Source organism: Oreochromis aureus, linkage group 10 (assembly GCF_013358895.1).
Source record: "Oreochromis aureus strain Israel breed Guangdong linkage group 10, ZZ_aureus, whole genome shotgun sequence".
Taxonomy (NCBI): Eukaryota; Metazoa; Chordata; class Actinopteri; order Cichliformes; family Cichlidae; genus Oreochromis; species Oreochromis aureus.
Window position 1 is genome coordinate 16404308 of NC_052951.1, and position 24212 is coordinate 16428519.

General features: G+C 41.2%; 1 protein-coding gene across 3 annotated transcripts in view; it reads right to left on the minus strand.

The window, feature by feature from the left end:
• Positions 1–24212, minus strand: part of LOC116331402 (T-lymphoma invasion and metastasis-inducing protein 1-like) — a 51572-nt gene that overhangs the window by 21745 nt on the left and 5615 nt on the right. The window contains exons 1-13 of one of the 3 annotated variants that reach the window (XM_039618596.1): positions 15861–15879; positions 15614–15719; positions 13499–14154; positions 12407–12693; positions 11037–11309; positions 10727–10958; positions 9199–9371; positions 8388–8612; positions 6529–6714; positions 4393–4539; positions 4098–4172; positions 1375–1545; positions 73–177 (exon numbers count right to left, since the gene is read on the minus strand). In XM_039618596.1, coding sequence (XP_039474530.1) covers positions 73–177; positions 1375–1545; positions 4098–4172; positions 4393–4539; positions 6529–6714; positions 8388–8612; positions 9199–9371; positions 10727–10958; positions 11037–11309; positions 12407–12693; positions 13499–14147 — 2523 coding nt within the window. In that variant the 5' untranslated portion in view covers positions 14148–14154; positions 15614–15719; positions 15861–15879. Of the gene's footprint in view, positions 1–72; positions 178–1374; positions 1546–4097; positions 4173–4392; positions 4540–6528; positions 6715–8387; positions 8613–9198; positions 9372–10726; positions 10959–11036; positions 11310–12406; positions 12694–13498; positions 14155–15613; positions 15720–15860; positions 15880–24212 lie in introns of those variants that run through there. The other 2 variants (XM_039618598.1, XM_031754072.2) reach the window with 2 other exon arrangements.

Here is a 24212-nt window from a genome sequence, read left to right on the forward strand (position 1 = left end):
AAACCTAGGATATTCACCTGGTTATTACTGAAAAAAATTATTTCTGAAGTGGCTTAGAGTGTATTTCCTCACCAGATCGGAGATGTCCTCATCAAATGTAGGAACATAATAAAGTATTTCGTTGTCAACCAACACCTTCAAACGCAGGTAGTGGCCAGAGGGATCGATCTTATGGGTCTGGGGGCAACAAGAACATATTACTTGTACATGTTTAAGTTTTAAAATATCTGGTGATCTGGGGACAAGGAGAAAAGTAAACAGAAACCAACATAATGTTGTGCCACCGCCTACCACAGATACTTCAAATTTCATTCCACTTTGACATCAGTTCAACAAATCTCTGGAACTCTATTCAAAAAGACATTCCCTCATATTGAGTTTTAATAATAGTGCTGGAGAATGCTGTCTAACATGCTGGTCCAAAATCATGGACGATGATGATGATGGATGCTCTGCTTCACTCTGATATGTTTGTGACTTGCACGCACATATGCGTCATTAGGCAATATTACGCCTATTATGTGTCTCTTGCTGAAGCCAATTAAGGAGAAAAGGTAATGAAGTGAAAACAAGTGATGGACTGTGAATGACAGTAATATACAGTGTATCCTGAAAGGTAAGAGCATTATTAAAAGATCTGTGACTCTGTGAGAACTGTCACAGAAGTAGAACTGAAAGAACTCGGTTATACTCAAATTCATATATGTATATTGAAGAAGACGGTATCTGAACCGCTGATAATGTGCATCTGACACACAGTTGACTTTCACATGTTTTGCCTGTCATAGTTGACAGCTGACAGTAATATGGCAGATCTTCATTTTCCTCATATAACTTAATGGTATTCTGACCTCTCTACAGGGCTGTGTCTAATCTCTTAATACTCTGGGGATTGCCTGTGTTTTGAAAAAGCTGTTGAGAAGAATTAATTGCATTGAATGCTATGTGTGTCATTCTGCGTCTGCAAGCTAGCAGGTAATAAAGCTGCATATTGGAGGTGGGTGACAGACAGCCACACTTCCAAAACCTCCAAATCACAAATGATTTAGTGATCATAAAATCCATTGAGAATTTGCTAATTAATGATGATTTATCACATGAATCATAACATAATGCTCTCAGCTGCCTTTACAGGATTAAATACCGGCCCAGTATTTACTCGGTATTGGATCATTACTAAAATTTGCAGTATTATACAGTGCTATTGCATATGCAATAAAAAGAGGAAACACTGTGCAGTCTGTCACTTTGCAAACTGTCATTTTTCTTTTAAAGTACATCAGTGATTACATGCAGTGCACTGTGTAAAATGCATTTCTCTTATGTGCAGTCTCTAGTAATGCAACATTTGCAATGCTGTTTTTAATGGCCCACCTTGCAGACAGTGTTCAAGACTTCCAGTGTTGTCTCTCCGGGCTGTATGACGGCCAGGATGGGCTGGTTGTTTGGCAAACACACCCAGGAGGGTTTCAGGTACTCAGGAACCCAAATATCACTGTCTACATTTTGCTGAGGAAGACTTTTCACGGAAGCTTCTCTCTCCTTCTGAAAATAAAACAAACACAGACACTCAGCAAGTTTAAGTTTATGCATCTTTGAGCAGCTGCAGTGGCAGAAAGCATAAACAGACAAGACAGGTTTAATGCAATCATGAAACTCATAAACAGTAGTTTAGTAATGAGACTTGTACTGCAGAATGCTTTTTGCATTGCATGTAGAACATGTTATATAGCTTACACTTGCATTTTTATGGGTGTGTTACTGTTTTTAAAGCATAATCTGTAACCTTTCGGCCCATCAGTCTGACCTCCAACAATCTGGCAGCCTTGTCAGCTGCCTTGCTGTCTTCTATTCCCCCCATCTGTAATATATCTCCACCTATCGAGTAACAGCATCCACATTTATTCTTTCATTCTTCTATCACGCCAGCCTCCAATTAATCACTGCCTTTCCTTCTGGTGCCCTTTCCCCCTATCTGTACATCATTCCATCAGCTCTCTCCTCCCCATCTTTCATTCACGCCATACAATCTGCTGGCAGTTAACAATCAGGCCCGGTGGTCCCTGTCGAAATGAACTTCGACTTGGCTGTATCTGTACACGTGTGTGTGTCTGTGTGTGAATCTGTGTGGTAGAGATAAAGTGAAACAAAGAGGGAAACAGCCACAGTAAACTACATGCAACAGCACATTTTTATATTCACAAACACAAACAGGCCTACATTCACATACACAAACAAAATACAGACGCGCACACATTATCTCAGACAGACAACAGACTGGGGGGCCTGTAAGTAGTACCTCCCCCAACTCCCTGAACTCCCAGTCCTGCTCGGCACCATCTGGCTCCCCTCCTGGCCTATCTAGGATGCCTCTGCTGGAGGGTGGTGATGGTGTGTGTGGGGCGGCGGGGTTCTCAGATCCCTGCTAAACTCTCCTTTCCAGCTTATGCTAACAAAGGGATTCCCCAGAACAAACAGCAAATTAAAGCTGGGAAAGTCCATCAGATGTGAACATTTGGAGCTATTCTTGCTGGAAATGCTCAATGAGGAAAATCTTTGCCACTGATATAGCATTTCCAGCTCTAGTTTACTGCCAACTACAGCACATTACATCTTATGCTTTTCTTTACAGTCATCCCATACACTGCCAGCTGAAGCCTGGCGTGGGTGGAAAAAAAAATTGATCTCTCTTTGTGCCACTGGGGGCCTGCACTGCCAGAGCAGGTTATTGCTGCAGACTTAGCCTCTGTCTGCTTGATTCAGACTAAAGCCTATCTTTTTTCTCTTCTCCTCATCTCTGGTGCTTTTTACCAGTGCTCATAAAATATGGAGCTAGCAGGCTTGTCCTATACAACCTATGTGTAACTGGACATTTTTCCTTAAAATTCATATAGATTCGTCGCATACTGGAAAACTACATCGATATGGGTGTCTTAGGAAACCTGTTTTTCTTTCTTAAGATATATAGCTAATTATTTGCAATTGTGTGCAAGTGTGGTCAGTACAGCAGTTACAGGAGAACACAGATGGTGTGAAACCAGCGAATCCTATGGTAGCAAATGTCTGCATATTTGTTGAAACATCAGAACACTAATGATGTGAACATATCAGATTAAATTCGTCTCTGTGGGATTAGCAGACAGAAAATCCCTCCAGTTGATAGCCTTTTTGATACTGATAAAGATGGAATTGCCTGAAGCAAATTAAATAAAGGGACTCTGTCCACACTGCTCTGTAAATGCTTTTTGACAAAATTAAAACAGAATACTAAAAACTGCTGCAGAAGATGACAAAGGGTTGTTTATTCAACACAAATAAACCTGAGCATAGTCCAATGACGCTGAGAGAGACACAGATATTCTGCCGCTTTTAAAGTTTTATGAGTCTGCAAATGTCTCCAATCACTCTTTATCGAGGAGAGAAGCGAATGTCTGAAAATATTAAAGCAAGGGCTTTAAAAATGACCTCAAAGAAATGCTCAATGGTGCAGAAGGGTGCAGGGATTTTGTGCTTTCCCTTAGATAACCCACCCTGCAAAGAGCCAGAGCCCCAAAAGGATCTTAGTTAAGTGAAAGGAGGTGGAAAATCTAGTGATGTAGCTGGCCTCAGGGTCTTAAGAAGCCCATTACCCATTATACAAGAACAAAGATTCATCAGATGCTCCAGTGATTTTTCCTCTTGGTGTATGCAAAAGGCAAACAATGAGAAGAAATTAGTCCACAGCCACATGAACTCTGCTGATTTGCGGTGAATACCAAACTAATAAAGGGAGGAGGAGCTTCATGTTTAGCCTAAGGAGGATTATTACTGTAAATGGTACAATGTGGTTGTTGTCAACTCCCTTTAATTGGTGGATGGGAAATGATTGCACTGTACAACAGAAGTAGGAACAAGTTGATACTGGATTATATGTATTTAGCACTTAATTTCACCCAGTGAGGAGACGTTCAGCTGCACTATTACTTAATGTTCAGCAGAAACAGCAAGACTGCTTCATCTTCTGGAACGTTAAAAGAGGGCAGACATAAAATATTACATTGACAACAAAATCTAATCTAAATGTAGGTTTTTACACATAAACAGAGTTGAAAGCTTACAGATTTTTCACTGGAGGAGTCTTCGAACACCTTCTGCAAAGACTTTCTCACTGGCTCCGCCCCATCAGCAAACACCTGCAATAACACAAAGCACCGCAAAATTAAAACACACATAAGTATAGTTATTACATTGACACCAACAAGCAGTTTCAAGCATAAACTTGCAAACACACAACATTTTTATTGATTACTGAAAGCAGATAGTTAGCTGTAGTAGTATTTATTCACCAAAATCTAATTTTACAGATTTCAATTAAACATCAAGCACTGCAAAGTCACTCAAAGTCAAACGTACCTGGTCAATTGAAGGATGTCCTTTGCTCTTTCTCCTAGACGCGGTGTCCAGACCCCAGAGGGAGGAGAAACGGCTTCGACGTTTACTGAAGGTGCGAGGGAAAGGTTGGTTCCGCTTTCTCATGCTGCTCTCTGTACGGGCAGACACCTGTGACAGTGACAGTTACAGAAAACACAACATAAATGAAACAGACACCTTTAACACCCTGAATGAAAACAGTTTGACACACAAAAGCAATAGTTTTCAGCGGCTACTGAATACTTTCAACCTCTAATCCCCTTCAGTGACCTACGACGTTGGCACAGGGAAACTTTTCTTTCCCGTTTTTTGGCTTCTTTAGGTTAAATCACACTCAAATAGTATGAGCAACTTTGCATTACATTAGTAAAGAGCTGCTTGTATACAAACAGCACAAAGAGCTGGGGTTTTTTTGGCAGTGCGTGCTGTCTCTTCATCAGACACGTACACTTCAAACATAACAGCTTAAACCGCTTTTTAGACGCATCTTCTCAGTCCCCACATGAGAGGCCTTTATACTGTTATTACAACCCAAATCTACTGTAGAAAGTAAATAAAGGAAAAAACTGAAATATTGCTTTTGTGATCAAAAACTTTGAATACCAGAGCTGAGAGAGAGAACAATTATATTTCCCTTTAGGCAAGACAAATGAGTTCATTTTAATATTTTTGCAATTCATTAATTAGTAGCCATGAACAATTATTTTAATTGCATTTCATTTCATTTCAGTAGTTTTGCGTTACATGTATTTATAAACGTGATTCTCCTCATAAATATGCCCCATTTATCATATTTAAGCGATGCAATAATGACATTTCAAATTAGTTAGAAGGAATGTGGTAAAAAATAGAGTAAAAAGAATATGAAAGGGACAGGAGAGACATAAAAAAGGATGGTATAAAATATGGCAGATAAGGAGAAGAAGACACTGAGGGAGCGAGACACAAACAAAGGAAGTGAGGGTGTAGGCAGTAAAAGGAGGGGGAGCAAGGGCCAGAGAGTGTTAAGCCTGTTTGTGGGAAAGTGCCTCAGGGATGGTAGCTTGCTAAAAGAGTTTGTATTGATCGACCAATCACAAAAAACACTGTCAGTGCTTGATGCTGTGTGTGCGTGCTAGTGTATGTTTGGCATATCTGTTAGCTTGCTCGTATAAAACTGCTCTGTAGAGAAATGTTTTCCATGTTTTGCTCTTTGTTCTTTGGATGTACGCTCTGCGTAGTATCAGCTCAATGACACACAATAGCATCGAGATCAGGTTGGGTTTCATTCTGTACATTCTGCAGCACTGAGATAATAACTTGGGTTTCAGAGAGGATTTATAGGTAGAATGTTTTGCTTTCACTTTTCTGTCAAGCTTTTAGGATAGTGTGTATGTGATACATTTTAATATGTGGTGTGTGTTTGCTTCGCAAGTCTGAATCTCTACCCATCTTGTTAAGGTAAACCGTCTATGTAATCTTAACCTTGAGTGTTAGGCTTAAGAGTCACAGCTCTTAGAATAAAAAGCACGCATGCATCACTATGACAGAAAGCAGAAATGATGTAGGTGTTCATTTCACATTTTTGATGCTACCAACAGATCAACTGTGAGAGCTGCCATTTACTTAACTCTACTTAAATTTCATCACTTAAACTAAATCTTTATAATAAGAAATTTATTGCTATATAATTCACTTGTTCACCAGTTTTAATGTTGTGGCTAATTGCGTGTTACGGATAAGAACTCACTCAACTTTACAGCGCTCATGCTAATTTTGGGCCTGAGAATCAAACCAGCATACCTGGTTTGTTCATTTGTTTTATAACCTTGGGGTATATGGCAGTATCTATTTCTTTGAACATTTGTGAGGCAAGCAGAAATTCTTGCTTTCAGTAGGCGTATGTGACAAGGCACTCACAGGCAGATAAACACACCCACTCTTCAAGCTGGGCTGTTATTGAGGGTCGACAGTTAGAAACCTCTCACGCAATCTCTACGTGGAACATGTAGAGGCACGTGAGTTTGGGTTTTCAGGTTTGGATTCACGAGCTCCGATCGAGTTTACTAGAAAAATCGCAACCTGAGAAACACCTGGAGTGAATAGTCAGATACCAGCACTAAACATTTTTAACCATACCAGTGCATGGAAGGAGGAAACAGAGAAGATCCCCAGTCGTCCCATGGCAACTTTTGTGGGACGTGACGCAAAGCCCAGGAGCCGTTTGGGATTGGGAGGTTCACCGCCCTGCAGACTCGCCAGGTAGCAGCGGCAGCGGAAGAGATCTATGTGAAATCTCTCCAAGTTCTGCTCCCACAAGAAGATCTATAAGCAGCAGAGATTACAGAGTAAAAAGTCAAAGTCATGCGTTTGTGATTATGCAATATAAACAAACTCTGCTGATGAGATCCAGATTTATTCAGTTTTATCTCTAATGAGAACAACAAGAAAAAATAAAAAGATAAAGAACCGACGCTGTGTTAGGTGGTTATTCGGCTGTTTCAGGAGAAGTGAGATGTGGGAGTACTGCAGCCCCTGTGGAGAGGTATTACTCACCAACACAGCCCCCACCAGTTGGTGACCTGCTGTTCTATGTGCAATGTATCACAGGGTGGGCCGTGGGAGGTGAAACACAGGGACACACACTCACAGTGAAACACAAAACTAGACTTAATGCTGCATTAGTTCCCATGGTCACCTATGTGGAAGTGTGGAAATATTAACACAAATAAAAAATATAAAGAATTACGGAAGTAGAAGTTTGAATGGTTTTTCACATATGTTTGTTCACCTCACCTCTCCTCAGATTTATTTATAAAGTATACATAAATATGTACAGATAAAATAAATAAATATAATTATCATACAAATAATTGCAACAATTCTTATATGTTTTATATGTCATTATATTTCCACACTTTCCACTTTTTTGATCTTTTATTTATTTATCTTTGTGCTTAATCCCCATTTTCTTTTTTTTTTCACATCTATATCCTTATTGGCAGCTCTGTGACTCAACTGAAAGAAGTCAGTCAATGACATAAACCCTGCTTGAGGCTTTGTTTTCTTCTTTGATGCCACAGTTTCAGTTACTGTGTCTTTACAGCAGGCAATCAAAGTGCTTCCTCGTAAATTGCAGCTCTTTTACTTGATGAGGATTAACTGCTTTCTAGTTCTTTTTATGTTACATATAACAATAGAAAGAGCATTATGCAACAACACCAATATAAAGACAGATAGACTTGCACAGACTTGCTAGGACAAGGAGGCTTATTGTTAGTGACCACACTTCTAGGCTTTTTTTCTTTTTGTAAGATTTTCCAGTCAGTGCTGGCTACCATCACCAGCAACTCCAGACATCCTGCATGGAATAAGCCTAAATCAATGTTCAATTGAAACTGAACAAAAACTGGTTCTGGAAAAGATTTGAAAAAGTTGCAATGCTCTTAAAAGACCTCTTGAATCTAAAAGGATTAGCCAGGTTTACCTGTGTGCTATGTGTCTGTATGCGCTGCGTGTGTTTCAGCAAGTGGACTCGCGTGTGTTTCTAAATGAGCACCAGCTGGAATAAGTGAAACCATTTTTGGTTGGAAAGGCTGCTTTAGAGCATTTTGCCTGGATGACGGCATGCTGTAAAGATGATTTAATGCCATGATTTCAGTGCCTGAGATTGTCGGTGCAGTTCAAGTAACAATGATGTACATCTATAAACCGCCTTCAGGTGTTTTCATTCACATTAACTGGAAGATAAAGAGGTGAGGACGGTTTTTAGCCATGAGATAACAAACCTCCCTACAGTCGCATTTTATGGGCATAAAGTGTTATTAATTTGCAATAATATGACAAAATTAAAGGGCATTTGTCTCATAGGTGTTGTTTCTGTAATGCTCCACCACCTCATGTACAGCTTTAATCTGTTTGACTGCTTTCAGTATGTCAGAATCCTTGACACTTAGCTCCACTTTTAGCCCCAAACGACCACCCGATTGACCCCATACCTGCTCAAGTATGGTCTTTCTCTTCTTGCCATCAGTGACAGTGGACAACTGCATGTCTCCCATTTTCTTCATTTTCTCATCCATATCAATCTTCTGCTCCAGCTTGCGGATTTCAGTTCGCAGCAATCGAACGGTGTCCTCCCTGTGGTGCTGTCGAGCAAGAGCAGTAGCACACGCCGAGTGGATCGCCGTGATCCAGTTTTCTAGTTCTGTTTGGCCTGATGTCTGAACAGAAGGAAGGGATCATGACAAAGCGGGTAACAATAGTGAGCAGATAAAATCAAGAAACTGACAGCTGAAAGAATTGAAGCATGACTTCCAATATCGGCCTCTGGGAGAAAATGGTCATTATAATCTCATCATCATTTTATTACTTTCTTCCCATTCATGAATTAAATGTCAGTGAGGAGAGCTGTCATGAATATAAATAGACAGATTTTAATATTACACAATGGTCAGTCTGGTGGATCACTGTCACAGTGTGACAGCGTGGCCTTTAAACATGTCAAACATAAACACAAGGACACAGGGCTGCCTATCTCCAGCACATGATGAACATGTATTGGTGTGCCACACGCAAATCCCCTAGAGGAATATAGCTTCCAATTTCCTGTTTCTCTTTATGTTTGATGCTGGTATGAACAGTAGCACCAAATAACAAAGACAGGATATAAAAACACTGGACCTGTATGCATGAATGCCAACCTGATTTAACTTTAACTTGCATAAAATATTGTAATGCCAACTCGGTTTTAAGAGTAACAGATATGTTGTGTAACGCAGATGTTTTAAATTCCAGTGCCTCTCTCACCTGGAAGAGGAAAGCATCTCCCAGTGAGTTGCTGAGACAGAAGACAAAGTCTTTCTTGGGATGCTCAGGTACAGCCTGGACAATGCTGTTCTCCACCCACAGCGCGTGTTTGTGAATGCTGTTGTGGTCGATACCTGAACGGCCATCGTATTCATACAGGAACAGGGTGCAGCCTTGAAGAACGCACAAAAATAAAGATGGAAAGGAGTTTAAAAAAAAAGACAAAAAGATGTTTTGGGGTTTTTTTTTTACAGATGTTAAAATAAGTACCCTTAAATCAATTTAAACATCCTTCCTTTCCCTGAACTTTATTTAAACAACGATTATAAAATGTAATAGTTTAATTCATGAACCTATTTTGTTATCGGTACAACTAAACCTATAACATTACATTATAAAGATAAGACTGATTTATTTTTAGCATGATTCATAGAAGAGATGCTCTATCTTATGCATTTCAACAGGACGGGATTGGATTAGGCACGGATTTCGCCGTAAAATTAAATTGTGATGAAGCTGAGGGGAGAAAATGCAAGGCTGCATTGAAGAGCGTGAGAGAGGACAGCAGAGGTGAAAACCAAGGGCAGGGAATGTGTTAAAGCTGATGTGAATGTAGTCTAACAGCAGAGAGAGTGTATGGAAGATTAAACAGCTTTGGGTTGGTTATCTGAATGAGATTAAGATTATTTTCTTAGTTGCAGAAGCATTTGAAACCCAGCCACAGAGGCCACAAGCCAGGAAACTCCTAGTGTCGGTCGGATTGCGCCAGCAAGTTCATTCAACTTAAAATCTGTGCCAACTCAAATATGTGGTACAAGAGAGGTGTTAAAGAAAGGAATGCACATAGGGTGGAGTGGGTGGAGACAAATGTCAGGGGTTATGTGTGAGATAAGGATAGCAGCAAGAGTGAGAGTGAAGGTTTAAAGGAAAGTAGTGAGACCTGCTATAATGTATGGCTTGGAGACGGTGGAGCAGACACAAACACAGGCGACAGAGCTGAAGATGCTAAGATTTTATTGCGGGAAGGAGAGAGAATAGAGAAGATTAGAAATCAGTAGATCAGCGCGACGGCTCATGTTGAGATTTGGACATAAAGTTCCAGAGGCAAGGCTGAGATGATTTGGCCATGTGCAGAGGATATTTTGGAAAAATGATGTTGAATAAGGAGCTGCCAGGCAGGAAGGAAAGAGAAAGACCACAGAGTAAGTTCATGGATGTAGTGAAGAAGGACATGCTTGGTTGGCGTGACAGAGGAGGATGCTAGAAATAGAGTAAGATGGAGGCAGATGATCCAGTGTGGTGACCCCTAAAGGCAGCAGCCAAAAGAATAAAGTTGCAGAAGCATTTTTATGTACTAACAATATTGCTTAGTTAAGCATTCATAAAGTACTCAGACTGAAGCTGGATGGACACCTGAAACCTGCTGCCTTACAGTTTCTCCCTTTCTCTTTTTGTGGACTATCAGTCACACGCAGGTAAAATCCAAGACAAACATTAAACATAATAGTGCTGAAAATCTGTGCAACACCTTTCAGAGAAACCCAGTATTGTTTCCACTTGCGTCTCGCTGCAGGTTCCACCTTCTTGTTTTTCTTATGAACCAGGAAGTTCTTCACAGCCAGAGTCCCTGCTTTCCTGACTGTGCCGTGTGCACAGCTAATCAGAGTGTCAGGCGGATACACACTACTGAGTGTGCCGCTACTCTGCTCATCACTTACAGCAGAGCCTGCCTCCTCTGTGCAGTCTCGGCCCCGATTTGTCTGATGAGAAAAGATTAAGGAGTTAGAAATACACGGAATTTACCTATATTTTAATAATATACGAAAAATGTAACTAACCCAGGCTTGATTGTCTAGCTCCTTCCGGAAATTTTCATAAACTCCCCCTTTGCCTCCTTCGCCTCCTCTTCCGTCAACTCCTCCAGCGCTGCTGCTCCCACTGTCGCTGCCATTAAAAAAACTGCTCTCTGTAGCTGAGTACACTGAGAAAGAGGCAGACATGGCCTTACAACGCCGGGAGAGCAGTTCTCCTTCTCCATCTATCTCAGGGGCAACGCCATCAATCCCACTGTCGCCATACTCGCTGCCCTCGCCTAAAACACCAGAGATGTCCTGTCATCCAGAAAAACAGGGTAGAAACAGATTAGGCATTATTAATGGATGGAAACTGGTTTATTTGCACAAAAACAGACAGAGAAGTAACAGCCTCAATCTACATAACACAAGAAGTTAATTCTTTCACACAGACCTGACAGCGTAGGCTGCACAAGCGGTTTCTGGGTTTACTTTTGTTTGTATACATGAGTTGGCAGTTGCATAAGTGCACTTTAATATCCTTTTGTGCTCATTTTTGTATGAATTTCTGATCAAAAAAAGAAGGCTTTCCACTTTGAGCATGAAATTCTTTGCGCTTTCACCAAACTGAGTCTCCCTCTGTTCTTTCTTTTTGTTTCGCTGTGCTGTCAGTCTATTTATATCTAACAACCCCCTCAGCCTGACTAGATGAATTTATAATAAGCACTTAGGGTGATCTGCTATCCAAGGGTGCTTGGGGGTTCCGGGAATGCATTGAAAGAAAAGCTTGGTTCAGTATTTTGGTACTTTTTGTTTAGCAACTTTGTTTTTATCAGTGACGCATGGCAACTGGGGAGGCATGGATATTATTATTTATTCAACTAATTTAGCTTTTATGTTTGCCTGCATGAACGTTACATAAACTTTACTTTCCTCCTCTTACTTTTTGATTTTATCTGTTTTAGTAAGATGACAAAGAAAATCCTCTAGATAAAGTTCAAAGTTCAAAATGTCTTTGTCGTTCAAAGCTCAGTATGTGAGCAGAGGATGAAGTCCCACGGTAACTTTCTATCTGACTATCTTTCTGTGTAATCCTCTTCCCAACTGCATAAATATACAAACATGCTTGGATGCTTGGATTTGCAAAGATATGACATGCATATACACCAGTCCAGAGCACACACAGGAAATTCCGCTGGTTGTCAACAACATGTTAATTACTTGATGAACTGGTGTCATGTCTGTGATGCCCCTGAACTTCCTGGACAGCACTGGTAAACAAAGTCCTCTATTATTCTAAGTTTAGAAGTCTGTATTTTTTCCAATACTGGAAAAAAACAGAGCAAGAAGACTTTTACCCTGAGTCCTGTTCCATCTGCTTTTAATACTTATCTATATGTATATTCATGAAATACCTGAGTAGTCTGTGCGCGTCGTCCCTGGAAGGTAGGGCAAGGTGTAGCCGGAATACCGAGCCCAGTCAAGCCTTCAGAAAGGCAGTGTGAGCGTCGGCAGGGGAGCGTGAAAGCTCCATACCCCCCACCATCATCCTCTGCTGGAGACATCAAACCCTCCTCCACTTCCCCGTCTCCGTCGCACTCGGCTTCTCTGCAGTTTTTAATGTAACGGCTCCTTTGCCCCCTGAAGCCCGGACTCTGCTGGCTGCACAGATGGTCCAGAGACGATGCCCTCTCAGTTGAGCCTGGAACACACACACAGGTGGTTATTGCAGAGCACAGTGTGTATTTGTGGGCAAGGTGAGTGCTGATTACTGTCAGGTACTTTCAGTTAACTCTGAAACATTTGACCTTCTCCATATGTGCCTGTGTCCTTCAGTGAAACTCTATGATTTTTCTTGAGTGATTATGAATCTGTGTGTGTGTGAGGCAAACCCATACATTATTCTGAATGAGACGACCACCTATGGCAGTGCCTAGACCTTCAGTGAGTTACCAGGTACCGCCTGCTGTCACACTGAACCCCTGCAGCTCCTGCACAAAACCAGTTAAGCTAACAACCCTGTGATCAGTTGAACTGCTGCAACTGATAGATGGCAGCTAACCTTCAATCAGCAGATTTTCTCAGATCATTTTCTCCCTACTCAGTGAGTGCCTGCAATTTTTCCCACTTCCCTCCCCCTCATCACCTGTTCACTGAATCAAATCAACAGCTACGAACATGCTCCCCTGAACTTTCCCCCCCCCCACTTATTAGCCATCACCACTGTAGCTGTCATTATTTTTAGAAAGCTACATTGTCTTGCGTTTTGCTTTTATTTGTTGTTTTTTTAAATAGTAGAAATAGAAATCTCGAAATATCCTTTAATTCTATTGTATCAGAAAATCTGTCAGTCAAGACTTCAAGTCATCAAATAAAAGCATAAGCCACACAGATCCTGCCACTAATGATGGCTACATTTCTGAATGTGTGCAAACTACACATGTTTTCTGCAGGTTTATACAATCTACTGGTAAATATGATGCTTTTGCTTCTGTGTACATTCTCACCTGTGCTGCCTTTGCTGCCTCTAGGGCATCTAAACTGCCCCTCCTCCTCTTCTCCTCCATCGACCATCTCCTCTGTGCTGGTCAGATGCTCTTGGCTGAGGTCAGACATAGAGAACTCCAAGCTGTCTTCTCTCCACATGTCTGCTGACTTTGATCGCTTCTTTTTATTACTTGCTCCCTCTCGGGGCCCTTCAGTCATTTGCTGCAGGAACCTTTCCTCTCCAATAGTGTCCCCTTCCCCCGTTGAGTCCTCTCCTCCATCCTGGGCAATGGTGTCTGCCTCTGAGGTTTCGGGAGTCGGCGTGGCCAAGGGGTCATCATCGTGCTGATAGGACTCCGGCCTCATTGTCATAGCGACACGCTGGGTCCAGTGAGGGTTGATGCCGAAATTGTCAAACTCATCTGCTGCATTGAAAAGCTCTAGTCCGTTCTCTACCAGGGACTGAGGGATGCTCGGGGTGCTGGAGGAACGGGTTGAGGCTTCAGAGTTTCTGTGATTCTGCTTCACTGAGGAAGAGTGCCTCGAACGGCGGTTGATTTGCTGCTTGTTGGAGATACGGAGTGAGCGGGTCATGTGCTTACGGGAGAGATGTCCCGGCACATCACCATGGATACTACTCTCTCCATTTTGACTCTCCACGTTTCCCATGATTCAACTGTGGATCAAGTAATAAAGTTTGCATATTACGTAATTTAGACAACTTCTTCTTAAAAAATCAGAAACCAGATACAAAAGTAGTTTAAAATTATTCCGTAATGTCTGCCACATCATACGGTATAAGATAATATATTTATTAACTGCGTCTTTACTTGTAAGCACAGAAAGTCATTAACACACACAAACTGCATAAATGGGAGCTGGTGTCCTATCTAATGGTGAGTGAACAGTGTCAAATTCACAAGTAGCAGCACAGATTTTAGACAACACACATATCTGCCATCTGTTGTACATGGATGACTTGCTTTGTGGAGATCAACGAAAGAAGAAAGAGTTTGAAATAAATAAGAAAATTTAAAAAGATTTTAAAAAATTAATCTGTCCTTTCTGTTAAGGGAGGCGTCTGGCCTTAAAATAGTAGTAGCCTTAAAATGTGTTCATTTCAACTACAAAAACTGTCAAATACTCAAAGCAGGTGCCAGACCCTTGGTCAGATATTCTGTACTAGAATATCTATCTATGTAAGGTCAGTCAATTTTGATGAAAGAAAAGAAGAAAACCAAACCCACAACTGGCAAAAGTAGTGGTTTAGATATACAACTTGTTTCAATATTAAATCAATATTAAATTGAAAAATCTGTCTTTTAATTGCAATGTCAAAACATTTAAACAAATATTCCTTGTCTCCCATACTTCTAAAAGTAAAAAGGTTTGAACCAGCCCTCTGCAAGATTTAAATTGCTGGTAATGAGGTCCATCAGTGTGCTGCATGACAGATTTGATGGCACATTAAAACTTATGGCTCAAAAGTATCAGTGGTCTAATTTGATTTGCACAGCATGCTCGGATGTGTACACACATTATATATAAAAGGTTTGTTAAAAGTTTCCTGCTTTTCCATTTTATCCCAGCCTACTGTTCATAATGCATCAAAATCTTATTTGCTTTTCTAAGTGCCTATAAAATCTTCAAAAAAATTAAATAGCTGAAGTAAGTTATAAATCTCTCAACTCTGACTAATTTAAGTGTTCTGCCAGTGCACTTTTGAACTCCAACACAAATGCACTGCAGCGCCTTTTCTCCCTGAGCAGTGTTCAAATTATGCACTAGCTATATTCCCAACACAGAGAATCAAAACAATCAAAGAAATCACTTTAGACCTGCGTTATTTTCATCATGAAGTTATCTCGGCAGCCCACTTCACCTCAAGCTCTCTGTTATACAAGCACATGGAAGTGCTGAGTCAAAGGCTGTCGGATCAGTTTGTCCTCAGAGAGTCACACATCATCAAACCCACACCATCAGGTTCTCAGTGTGGGCTCGAACTGCAAAGACACTGGTGAAAAAATCTGCCTTAAAAAGTAGTTGTTTTTTTGCTTGTGTTTAGTCTATCAGTCCTTAAAAAACTATTATTTCTGGAGATTTGTGCATCACTAAAGTGTGAAAACTGTGGTTACCGATGATTAAGCAGCCACATCACCAGCTTCCCCGCATCAGAGCGTTGCGATCCTTTACCGGCTCCATAATCCTCCACACATCCTCATACGGTGGTGTCAGTCTGCCCTGAGAGAAACAAGAAGAGAGAGGGAGATCTTTAGCAGCGCTCTCACAACTTCAAAGTGACCTGATGTGTCAAATGCACACAGAGAAGAAGTGAGAAGACAAGAAGAGGAAGGTACTTCTAAAAGCAGAAGGAAGGAGTACCTGCCCAGTATGTCACATAACGCTGGTCAAGTAAAGCTGAAAAGGCAGCTGTGAAGAGTGCAATATAAGACGGTCTGTAGAATATGAATGTGGATGATGAAAGGGAATAAATCACAGTGGTTTTTAAGATAATGCAGTTTGACTAAAAAAAAAAAAAGACAGAGAAACAAGAAATAATCAAATGCACACATATAAACAGCTCATCAGAAACAAAGAAAAGACGTATTGTCTGAGCCTGAAGGGGTTTTTTAGGGGGGGAAGGGAAGGGGGGACTCACAAACAACCACAATTTCTTCTAACTCTACCCTGAAACTCACTGCCCACCAAATTCACGCAGACGTGTACAGGCGTGTGCACAAAACATTTTGGGAAACACCCCCTGTTTCGCTGCAGACAAAGAGAAGCGCACACACATACACACCATCAGCAAAATGACAGAAGATGAAAGAAGCTATGGGAACGATTTTGTGCTTAAGACTCAATTAAATGATCCATGCCAACACGACCTAATTTTCTCTAATACCAGCCCTGAGCTGCTTAGAGTAGACCGAGATTTCCATAATGTGCTATGTATAGTGTGAAGGAATGCAAGAGCAAGCATGCTTGCTGTTGTGAACATTTGCCCAGTAGTTAGTCTGCTGCAAATGCATTTGACTGCAGCCGGATAAGCCAATAAGCAGGAAAATGATGGAAGAAAGCCCTCGTGTTGCCATGTACAACAATATACTTTCAAAGCATATGGCCACTAGCGCACTGTTTGGAGCATCTGTTTGGAGATACCACATCTGGTGAGTCACCTGTTTTTTGAATGCAAAAGCATCAATTTTTCCCCCGAGGTCTATGCTGCAGATTTAAGTAAAATCTTAATTTTACTAAACTTTGACTGCAGCTGCTATTTTTTTCTGTTAGTGTTATTGTTCTATATTCAGTAATCTTTTTTTTTTTTATTCTCTGGGGCACAAAAACAATAAGTCAACCGTGTTACAGTTCTGGGAAATGACACAGAAATGAGACTTTAAATAACAAGAAGTAAACAGGACAATAAGAGAAGTGAAGGCATCTGATCAGAAACCTGATGGAAACTACAAAGAGGATTTTCAACTCTGACTTTGCACCACAACACCATGTGTGCAAACGCATCCGAGGCTAGTGCAGCGCATCCCAACCCCAGCTGTGGGAAGCAGTTACATAAGCTGAACTTGACCCTGATACAGTTCTCCTGCCTCTCATGCAGTCCTTTATATCTCATCTCTCCTACACCCTCTGTCCCACTGAGGCCAACCCACATGCTGCCCCCCACCCACCTTAAAAAAAATAGGCTGAATATTCATTTTGGGCTTATGGCTCCTCCGCTGCTTCATTTTTAACAATTACTGCAAAAACAGGACTTCATTGTCTCAGCTGGAGTGATTTAAAGATAGATAAACATGTGGAGTAAATGCAAATCACTAACACACAAAAACACTGATGACCCTTTCATTGAATTTACATCATTTTTGCAAACCCATATATTCTATAGCATACAGTCTAAGTCGGGAAGGTGCAAAACACACACACAAACGCACAGGGGTCAAACAAACAACACAATCCTGAGTGACAAAACACGGGGGAAATCAAACCACTGCCTTTCCTCTGGCAGTGTACAGTCTAAAATGTTTAGTCTCTTCATTTTTCCTCTTCCCGGTGCCCCCCAGCAAGGCACCGCAGAGGCAGAGGGAGAAGGGTAAAAAGGAGAGGAGGGAGACCTCTCTGTTAAACCCCTGTGGAGCTGAGAGGTGAGGCGAGGCTGGAGGCGAAACACATGAAGAATGGGGGGGGTCGAGTCTGGTACAGACAGAGAGGGAGGGAAACAAAATACTGGGGTGCTGCGCTATGAAAAGAAGTTTGATAGGGAAAAGTGAGAAAATGGGAAGGAGGAAGAAATAAAGACGGCGTGAGAGGGAGAGATAAAGACAGAGAAATTGGGGGGTCCTATTGTTGCTGAGCTTTAAGTGGATAAGTAGACATGTGCTCAGTCTGCCTCTCTTCAGGCTTAATTGAGGGAGCCGAGACAAAAGGGGAAACATAATTATTCGCTCTCTTTCTCTCAGCCTCTCATTCTCGCAGTATATTAACGCATCGGGAGAGTGTATTACCACGGCGCACCGTGCAACAGCCGCCAAAGCATCATTACCATGCACACATGCCCACTCGCAATCAAGCACACACATGCACACACACACACATACAGAGGGGACAAAGAAAGAAAACTGAAGACAACAAAATTCCATATTTAATATCCACAACTGAAGATAAAAAAGGTAAGTATTGTCTAAATATGTCACAAACAGCAGCACTCACATCTGTCTGACTACAAACCACACAGGGCTGAGGATTACTGGGACTGGAGGCTCCTTTTACCTGCGCTGCCGATAACAGCTCTCTACTGGAGCTGTCACATTCATTATGCCACATTGTGACTGTTGCATTAGTCAGTTGCTCAACACCTATAGGCCCGCACGTCTATCACCTAACGCATGAACATAGTTTGCTGTGGCACACGGCGGAGTACTGTGGAATAAAGGCAGGCGCACACTTTCAGTCAGACACACCTGCAGGATCCCAAGAGAAATGAGAGCTGGTTTTTCCGAGTCACAGCATGCACTCACACTTTTTGGAAAAATACCAAAGGCCTGTCAGAACACACTCAAAGGAGACACACCCTACTCTCCCCTGCCAATCTTTTCATCTCTGCACCTGTCTCACAGCACCGCCCTACGTGACACACAGCTCAGCTCAGCAGACGCAAACTGTACGTGATGCTGATGTAGCTCTACACTGTACTGCAACTGAAGCCAAACAACACATGTCACTTGTTGTCTTTCATCTCGTCACTGTGTTGACTGTATTCTGGAAAAGGATGTTGCAACCAGACACTGATTTTTCATAAGTGAATCACTGAGCACTTACTGTTAAAGACAACAACTCATCACAACATCATAGTATTTTACAAATTTACTTCTATGGCGGAGATGAAACTACCCGTGTTCATTCATTTGTGCAGATCTATCTTTTAGTCAACTATTACTGATTATTCACATTGTATCACACATCAAGAGCACACAGTGATGAAAAAAAAATACTCCTGAGAGTTCCACACTACTTTAAAGTGAGCAAATATATATTTTTTGATTTTAAAATAACATCATAATCCAAAGTTATTAAGTCTAAAAGACCAAACAGTCTCTGTCACCACTCACAACAACACTCTTTAGATGTGCTTCATCCAAAAACCTAAAAAAATGATGCTTAAAAAAGAAGATCAAGAGAAATAAATCCAATCTCTGCTAAAGACTGCAACAGTGACTACTCTAAACATTGTTGAAGCCAGAAAAGCTCCCAGCCTGACTGACCTTTCTTCACATCTTCAAACTACAACACCCCCCACGAAGCTCTAAAACACATGACGTAATTATTGGAATCACCCTTCCCTGAGGCCTTTCTCCTGCACCTCTCACATTCTTTGAATTGTTACCATTTCTCCTCCCACTTGGCGGAGTGAGGTTTTATGCTTACTCTGGGGAGTTTAAAAAAAAAGGAATTACTATTGGAGGAGAATTCAATCCAAAAACAAGTCCAGACAGACTGCCATGGGAATGTGACAACAAGACCTTATCAGAGTATCTCTATGCTCCTCTTTTTTTCCATGCACACCTGCACACACCACATGTTAGCAAGTCTGCCAAAATATGAGCATGGGTGCAGGAAGCCTCTTGGTCCAAATGAATAAGAATCACTGCGGTTATTCACAAGTATGCATCTGTTTGCAAACATAGGTGGGCACATTGTTCACATTTGAGGAGGAACCACGTCTATCTAATGCCAAGACAAGAGTCAGATATGCTTTTGAAAATATACCATTGTTGAGACGGTAGTGCACGCTCCGCCGCACTCCCACAGTTCTTTTGAGACAGGACTGCCTGAGACATCACCAGCAGAATTCCCTGGAAGAGGGAGATTAGCTTCTATTCATCCTTCCGGGATCTGACAAGGCACGCGCCCCAATTCTAAGCTTAAACACACATGCAGATACACAAACAGTGTGTGGCTGCAAGCACGAGTCTCGACTCCTTAAATCAAACATTAATTTCTTTTAACTGGCGAGGGACAAATGATAATTCCTTCCTGAAGAGGGCTTTCATTTTGAGGCCACAGAAGCAAAACACAGAGATGACAGAACAAAGTGGAGTGGAAGGATATGAGCTGATTGTTATTCATTCACTATGGTCCCCACTGCTTGTCATCCTCTAACACAGAAGCGGAGAAAATTAGACTGGGTTTTATTTTAGTAGTAACAAAACAATTCCTTAAAAAATGTTTTTGGAAAGCTAGAAAAAAATGTAGCAAAGAATGGCAATATGACGTAAAAGACTTGAGATTTGGGGTCAGTGTGGCAACCGAGGATCATGTTTAAAAAGAAAGATAAAGGCCAGTGGAATTCACTGTCAGCCAATTCACTCTGCTTGGCTCCTCAAGTGTCACTAACCTCATTAAATACGCTCCTCTGGCTTTCTAAGAGCTTACGCTATATGCTCCTTAACTCAGATTTCAGCTGACTGTCTCTGCAGCAGGGCGCAGTCAGGGATTACCATATTTTAAAGAAGATTTTCTTCTACCTCCCGCTCTCCATTGAGCAAGGAGCCCGGGAGAGTCAATGAAAGTGTGTAGATTTTGATGCTCTGCTCAGTAGCTACTGCTACAACCTCAACTATCAGAAGTCGCTGCATGAATTCAAAGCCAGGAAACCCCACAATTTAACCTCCATTACAATGCAAGGCTTTTACACTAGAAGATCAAGATATCTCTGTATTACATCCAACTCGGACTCTTGTTGTAGGTTAATATGTGACATGATAAGGTCAAAACCACGTTTTGTAGCGGACTGACTGGCACGTGAAAAACTACCGTGTGCGGTTTGTTAAATATTAATAAATCATCCCCTTTTTTGCCATTCCTCAATCAACGCTCACTCGTCCTTCCTGATGAGATGGTGATTGCGCAGACAATCGGCTCGCAGTCATCAAAACCAATCAACTGAATATTCATGTGGTGATTTTCTGTTTCAAATATGTGAGAAGGAGTAAAAGAAATGGGCGTGAAGACATGTTGGAGGAGGAGGAGTGTCAAAAGAAGGAGAAAAATATGGAAAAAGAATGAAGCATTAAACTAAAAATTGGAGTCAAGACGGGGCTATAACTACAACTAATCTGTTACTATTTTTAATCAAGTACAGTACTATTGTTTGTTTGTTAAGCCATTTAAAATTGATGTATGAATCAAAAATGGAACCTAACTCAAGGGATCACCAGATATAACAGACAACAGCAAAGAACCTTTTTGAAATTGACCCTCTAGGCGATTTGTTACTAGCAGCCTGTTGCAGAAACATGCAATTTATTCCCATTTCTTTTGTTGAATCTCCAAAAAATAGCAACGATAACACAGGTTGACAGGAATAAAATAGTATTTTTGTATCAAGGTGAATCCCAAAGAGCTGTTAGAAAGAAGAGAGAAGAAGACATGGCAGGCCTAAAGTATTATCTCCACCAGATAAAAAGTCAAGACCTTCAGAAACTGGGGAAAAAATCCACTAAACACCTGACTCAGGACCTGAGAGATGCAACGCTAAAGAAATTGCACACACATAATTATACAAAAAACCTGAAAAAGTAAGGTTTTTTTTCAGCCGATTCATCTACAGTTTGCCAAAGCCTCATCAGAAATAGTCTCAGTGCAAGGATAGCTGTCAAGAATACATTTTTAAAGACACCAGAACTTGGCTGAAAACAACAGGAATTACAGAGTGATAAATTCAAATGTCTGGGTTCAAATCATCAGCGATATGAACAGGAAAGGTCAGGAGAGAGGTACAACAGTGAGTATCTACAGCTATCTGCAACATGGATGCTCTGTCATGGTTTGAGGCTGCATTTTAGTGAGTGGTGTTGTCAAAACTGACTTGAACTGAAATTACTAACACATGCAATACCATCTGCAAAGCATCTGATTGGCAGCACTTTTACTTTTCAGTATGTTAATGATCCCAAACACACTGCCAATACAGTAAAAGCACAAATATCAGTCATGGCCTCCCAAGAGCTCGGACCTTACCATTAATCAAACAGTGTGGGAAATTTTCATCTTGACAGAGAACAAAAGAAAGCAAAGCCTGGAAAACTATTCCTGAAATTACAAGAAAGCTTGCCTAAAAGGGTTCAAACTGTGTTGAAGAATAAAGTCTGAACTGATCACCAAGGTTAAAAAAAATCATGGCCAAATCCAAACAATCTTTATATTAGCATCACATATTATCTTCAGAAATGTAAGTCAAACCCCGGCACTGCCACGAAGTCACACACTGACACATATCAACAGTCAAAGACAACCACAAAGTGCTTTCAATGGAGCCAAATTGGCGGGTAATACTTCTGTTGTGCTCTGTGCTGGCTGAAGGGACGGTGAAAAAACAGAGCGACTGAGTGGGTGTGAGAGAGGGATAAGAGGGTTTTAGGCAAAGGTAGACTGATTGAGGTGGGAGGTTGAGACAGGGGGATGAGACGAGAGAGGAAAGAGAGTCTGAAAAAAAAGATGATGATGGTGGTGAAAGGGGGATGAGAGGCTGTTAATGCGGCGGGGAGCTGGTGGAATCGAGTGTTGGGCCACAGGTAGACAGATGAATGATGCGTGCCGAGGCGGAAGGAGACACGAGAGGTAAAGAGGTGTAGTGGTGTTGATAGGTCTTGAGGGGCTGATAGAGATGGATGTTGTGTCAGTTCAAAGTAGGCCAGATGTGAACAGACCCGATTTGTTGTCAGTAATGACATGACTGCAAGACTATCTGAAAAGAGAGCCATTGAAGAGGCCATTGTGTGTGTTACAGTGAGTTAGGAGGTGACCAAACCACTGTCTCTAAAAATGATGGGAGCAATTTTTCCAGGAAAACTGGTAGTCTGCTACTGTTTTGATGAAAAAGCTCAAATATGTTTGCACTCTTTAATTAGTCTTCAAAATAAAATTTGCTTGCAGAAAATGGAGTTATGCACATTATCCAAACAACTGTGATTTAGGCGCTAAATATTGTAAAAAAAACAAAACAAAACTAATATTTGCACACAGTTGTTTACACAGGACTTATAGGATCCAGTCTTTCTAACAAATACGAGTTTACAAATCTGCTTGAAAATGGCTATTAACCCAGATATGTAAATGGACTTCTGTGCTCATTCCATGCCTGAGCTCAGTGAAACAAAAACAGCAGGATTAATCTTTAATTGTTACAACTATACCAGTACAAGTTCACTCATATTATTGAAAATGATTCAACATTTCAGAGTAATGCCAAGAGAGTTAATAATACGCAAAGCAACACTGTTATCACTTAATTAAGATTACTGCTAAAGCTATAGTACTACCCTAATCATTACCAGAAAGCAAGAGCGAGGCTTTGGCACAACAACAAACTAGGTAAGGCGTAGATTAGTGGGTACCGTGGGAGCACGAGAAAGCAAAAATTAAAAATTAAGGGAAGAGATGGTATTGAGACAAAGGCAGGGAAAAACATCAAAGTATAAACCTGTCAGAGGTAATGTAATGAAAGATGTTAGCAGCAGAGGAATGGGCAGCACAGAGTGAGGCCTGAGGGAGTTGGGGGAGGGGAACAGCAGGATTTAGAAGGGGAAGTTATCTTAGTGCATCCGTGCACCTGAGTCAATAACAAGGATAGCAAACAAAGTTTAGCTTGAAGGAGACACAGGAGACAATGTGTTTCAGCGAGGGACGGGGGTAAGAAATGCTCAGGAAGAATGTGACAGGCAAACACCGGGCTCACTGTGCCGACTCTCGGGTCAGCACAGGTCACAAACCACCAAAAACAATACAGTATAGTTCTGGGAAACTTAAACCTATACACTGTTCAAAGGAATTAGAAGACGAGATCATTCAAAATAACATGAAAATAAGAACACAAAACTATGGCAGTTGCTGAAAATATAAGCTGGAATTTCAAGGCTAGGTTTGCAACACACATACTATAATTTTCAATATGATCTCATTTGTTTATCTCAGTTACCACATCACAAACTGTGGTCTCTTTCTCCATTTGTTCATCTCATGCAGAAACAGAAAAATAACTGGCGTGGCAGTAAGGTGTGAAGAATTCAGAGAATGACACAGGGGACCAACGCCCAGTTCTGCAAACTTCAGCAGCTGAAAACCACACACACCAGTAATTCTAGTAGACAATAGGTCAGTTTCTCACACACAGGAAGACTAAAATAAGTCTAGGGCTGAAACTAATGGTTATATGCACGACTG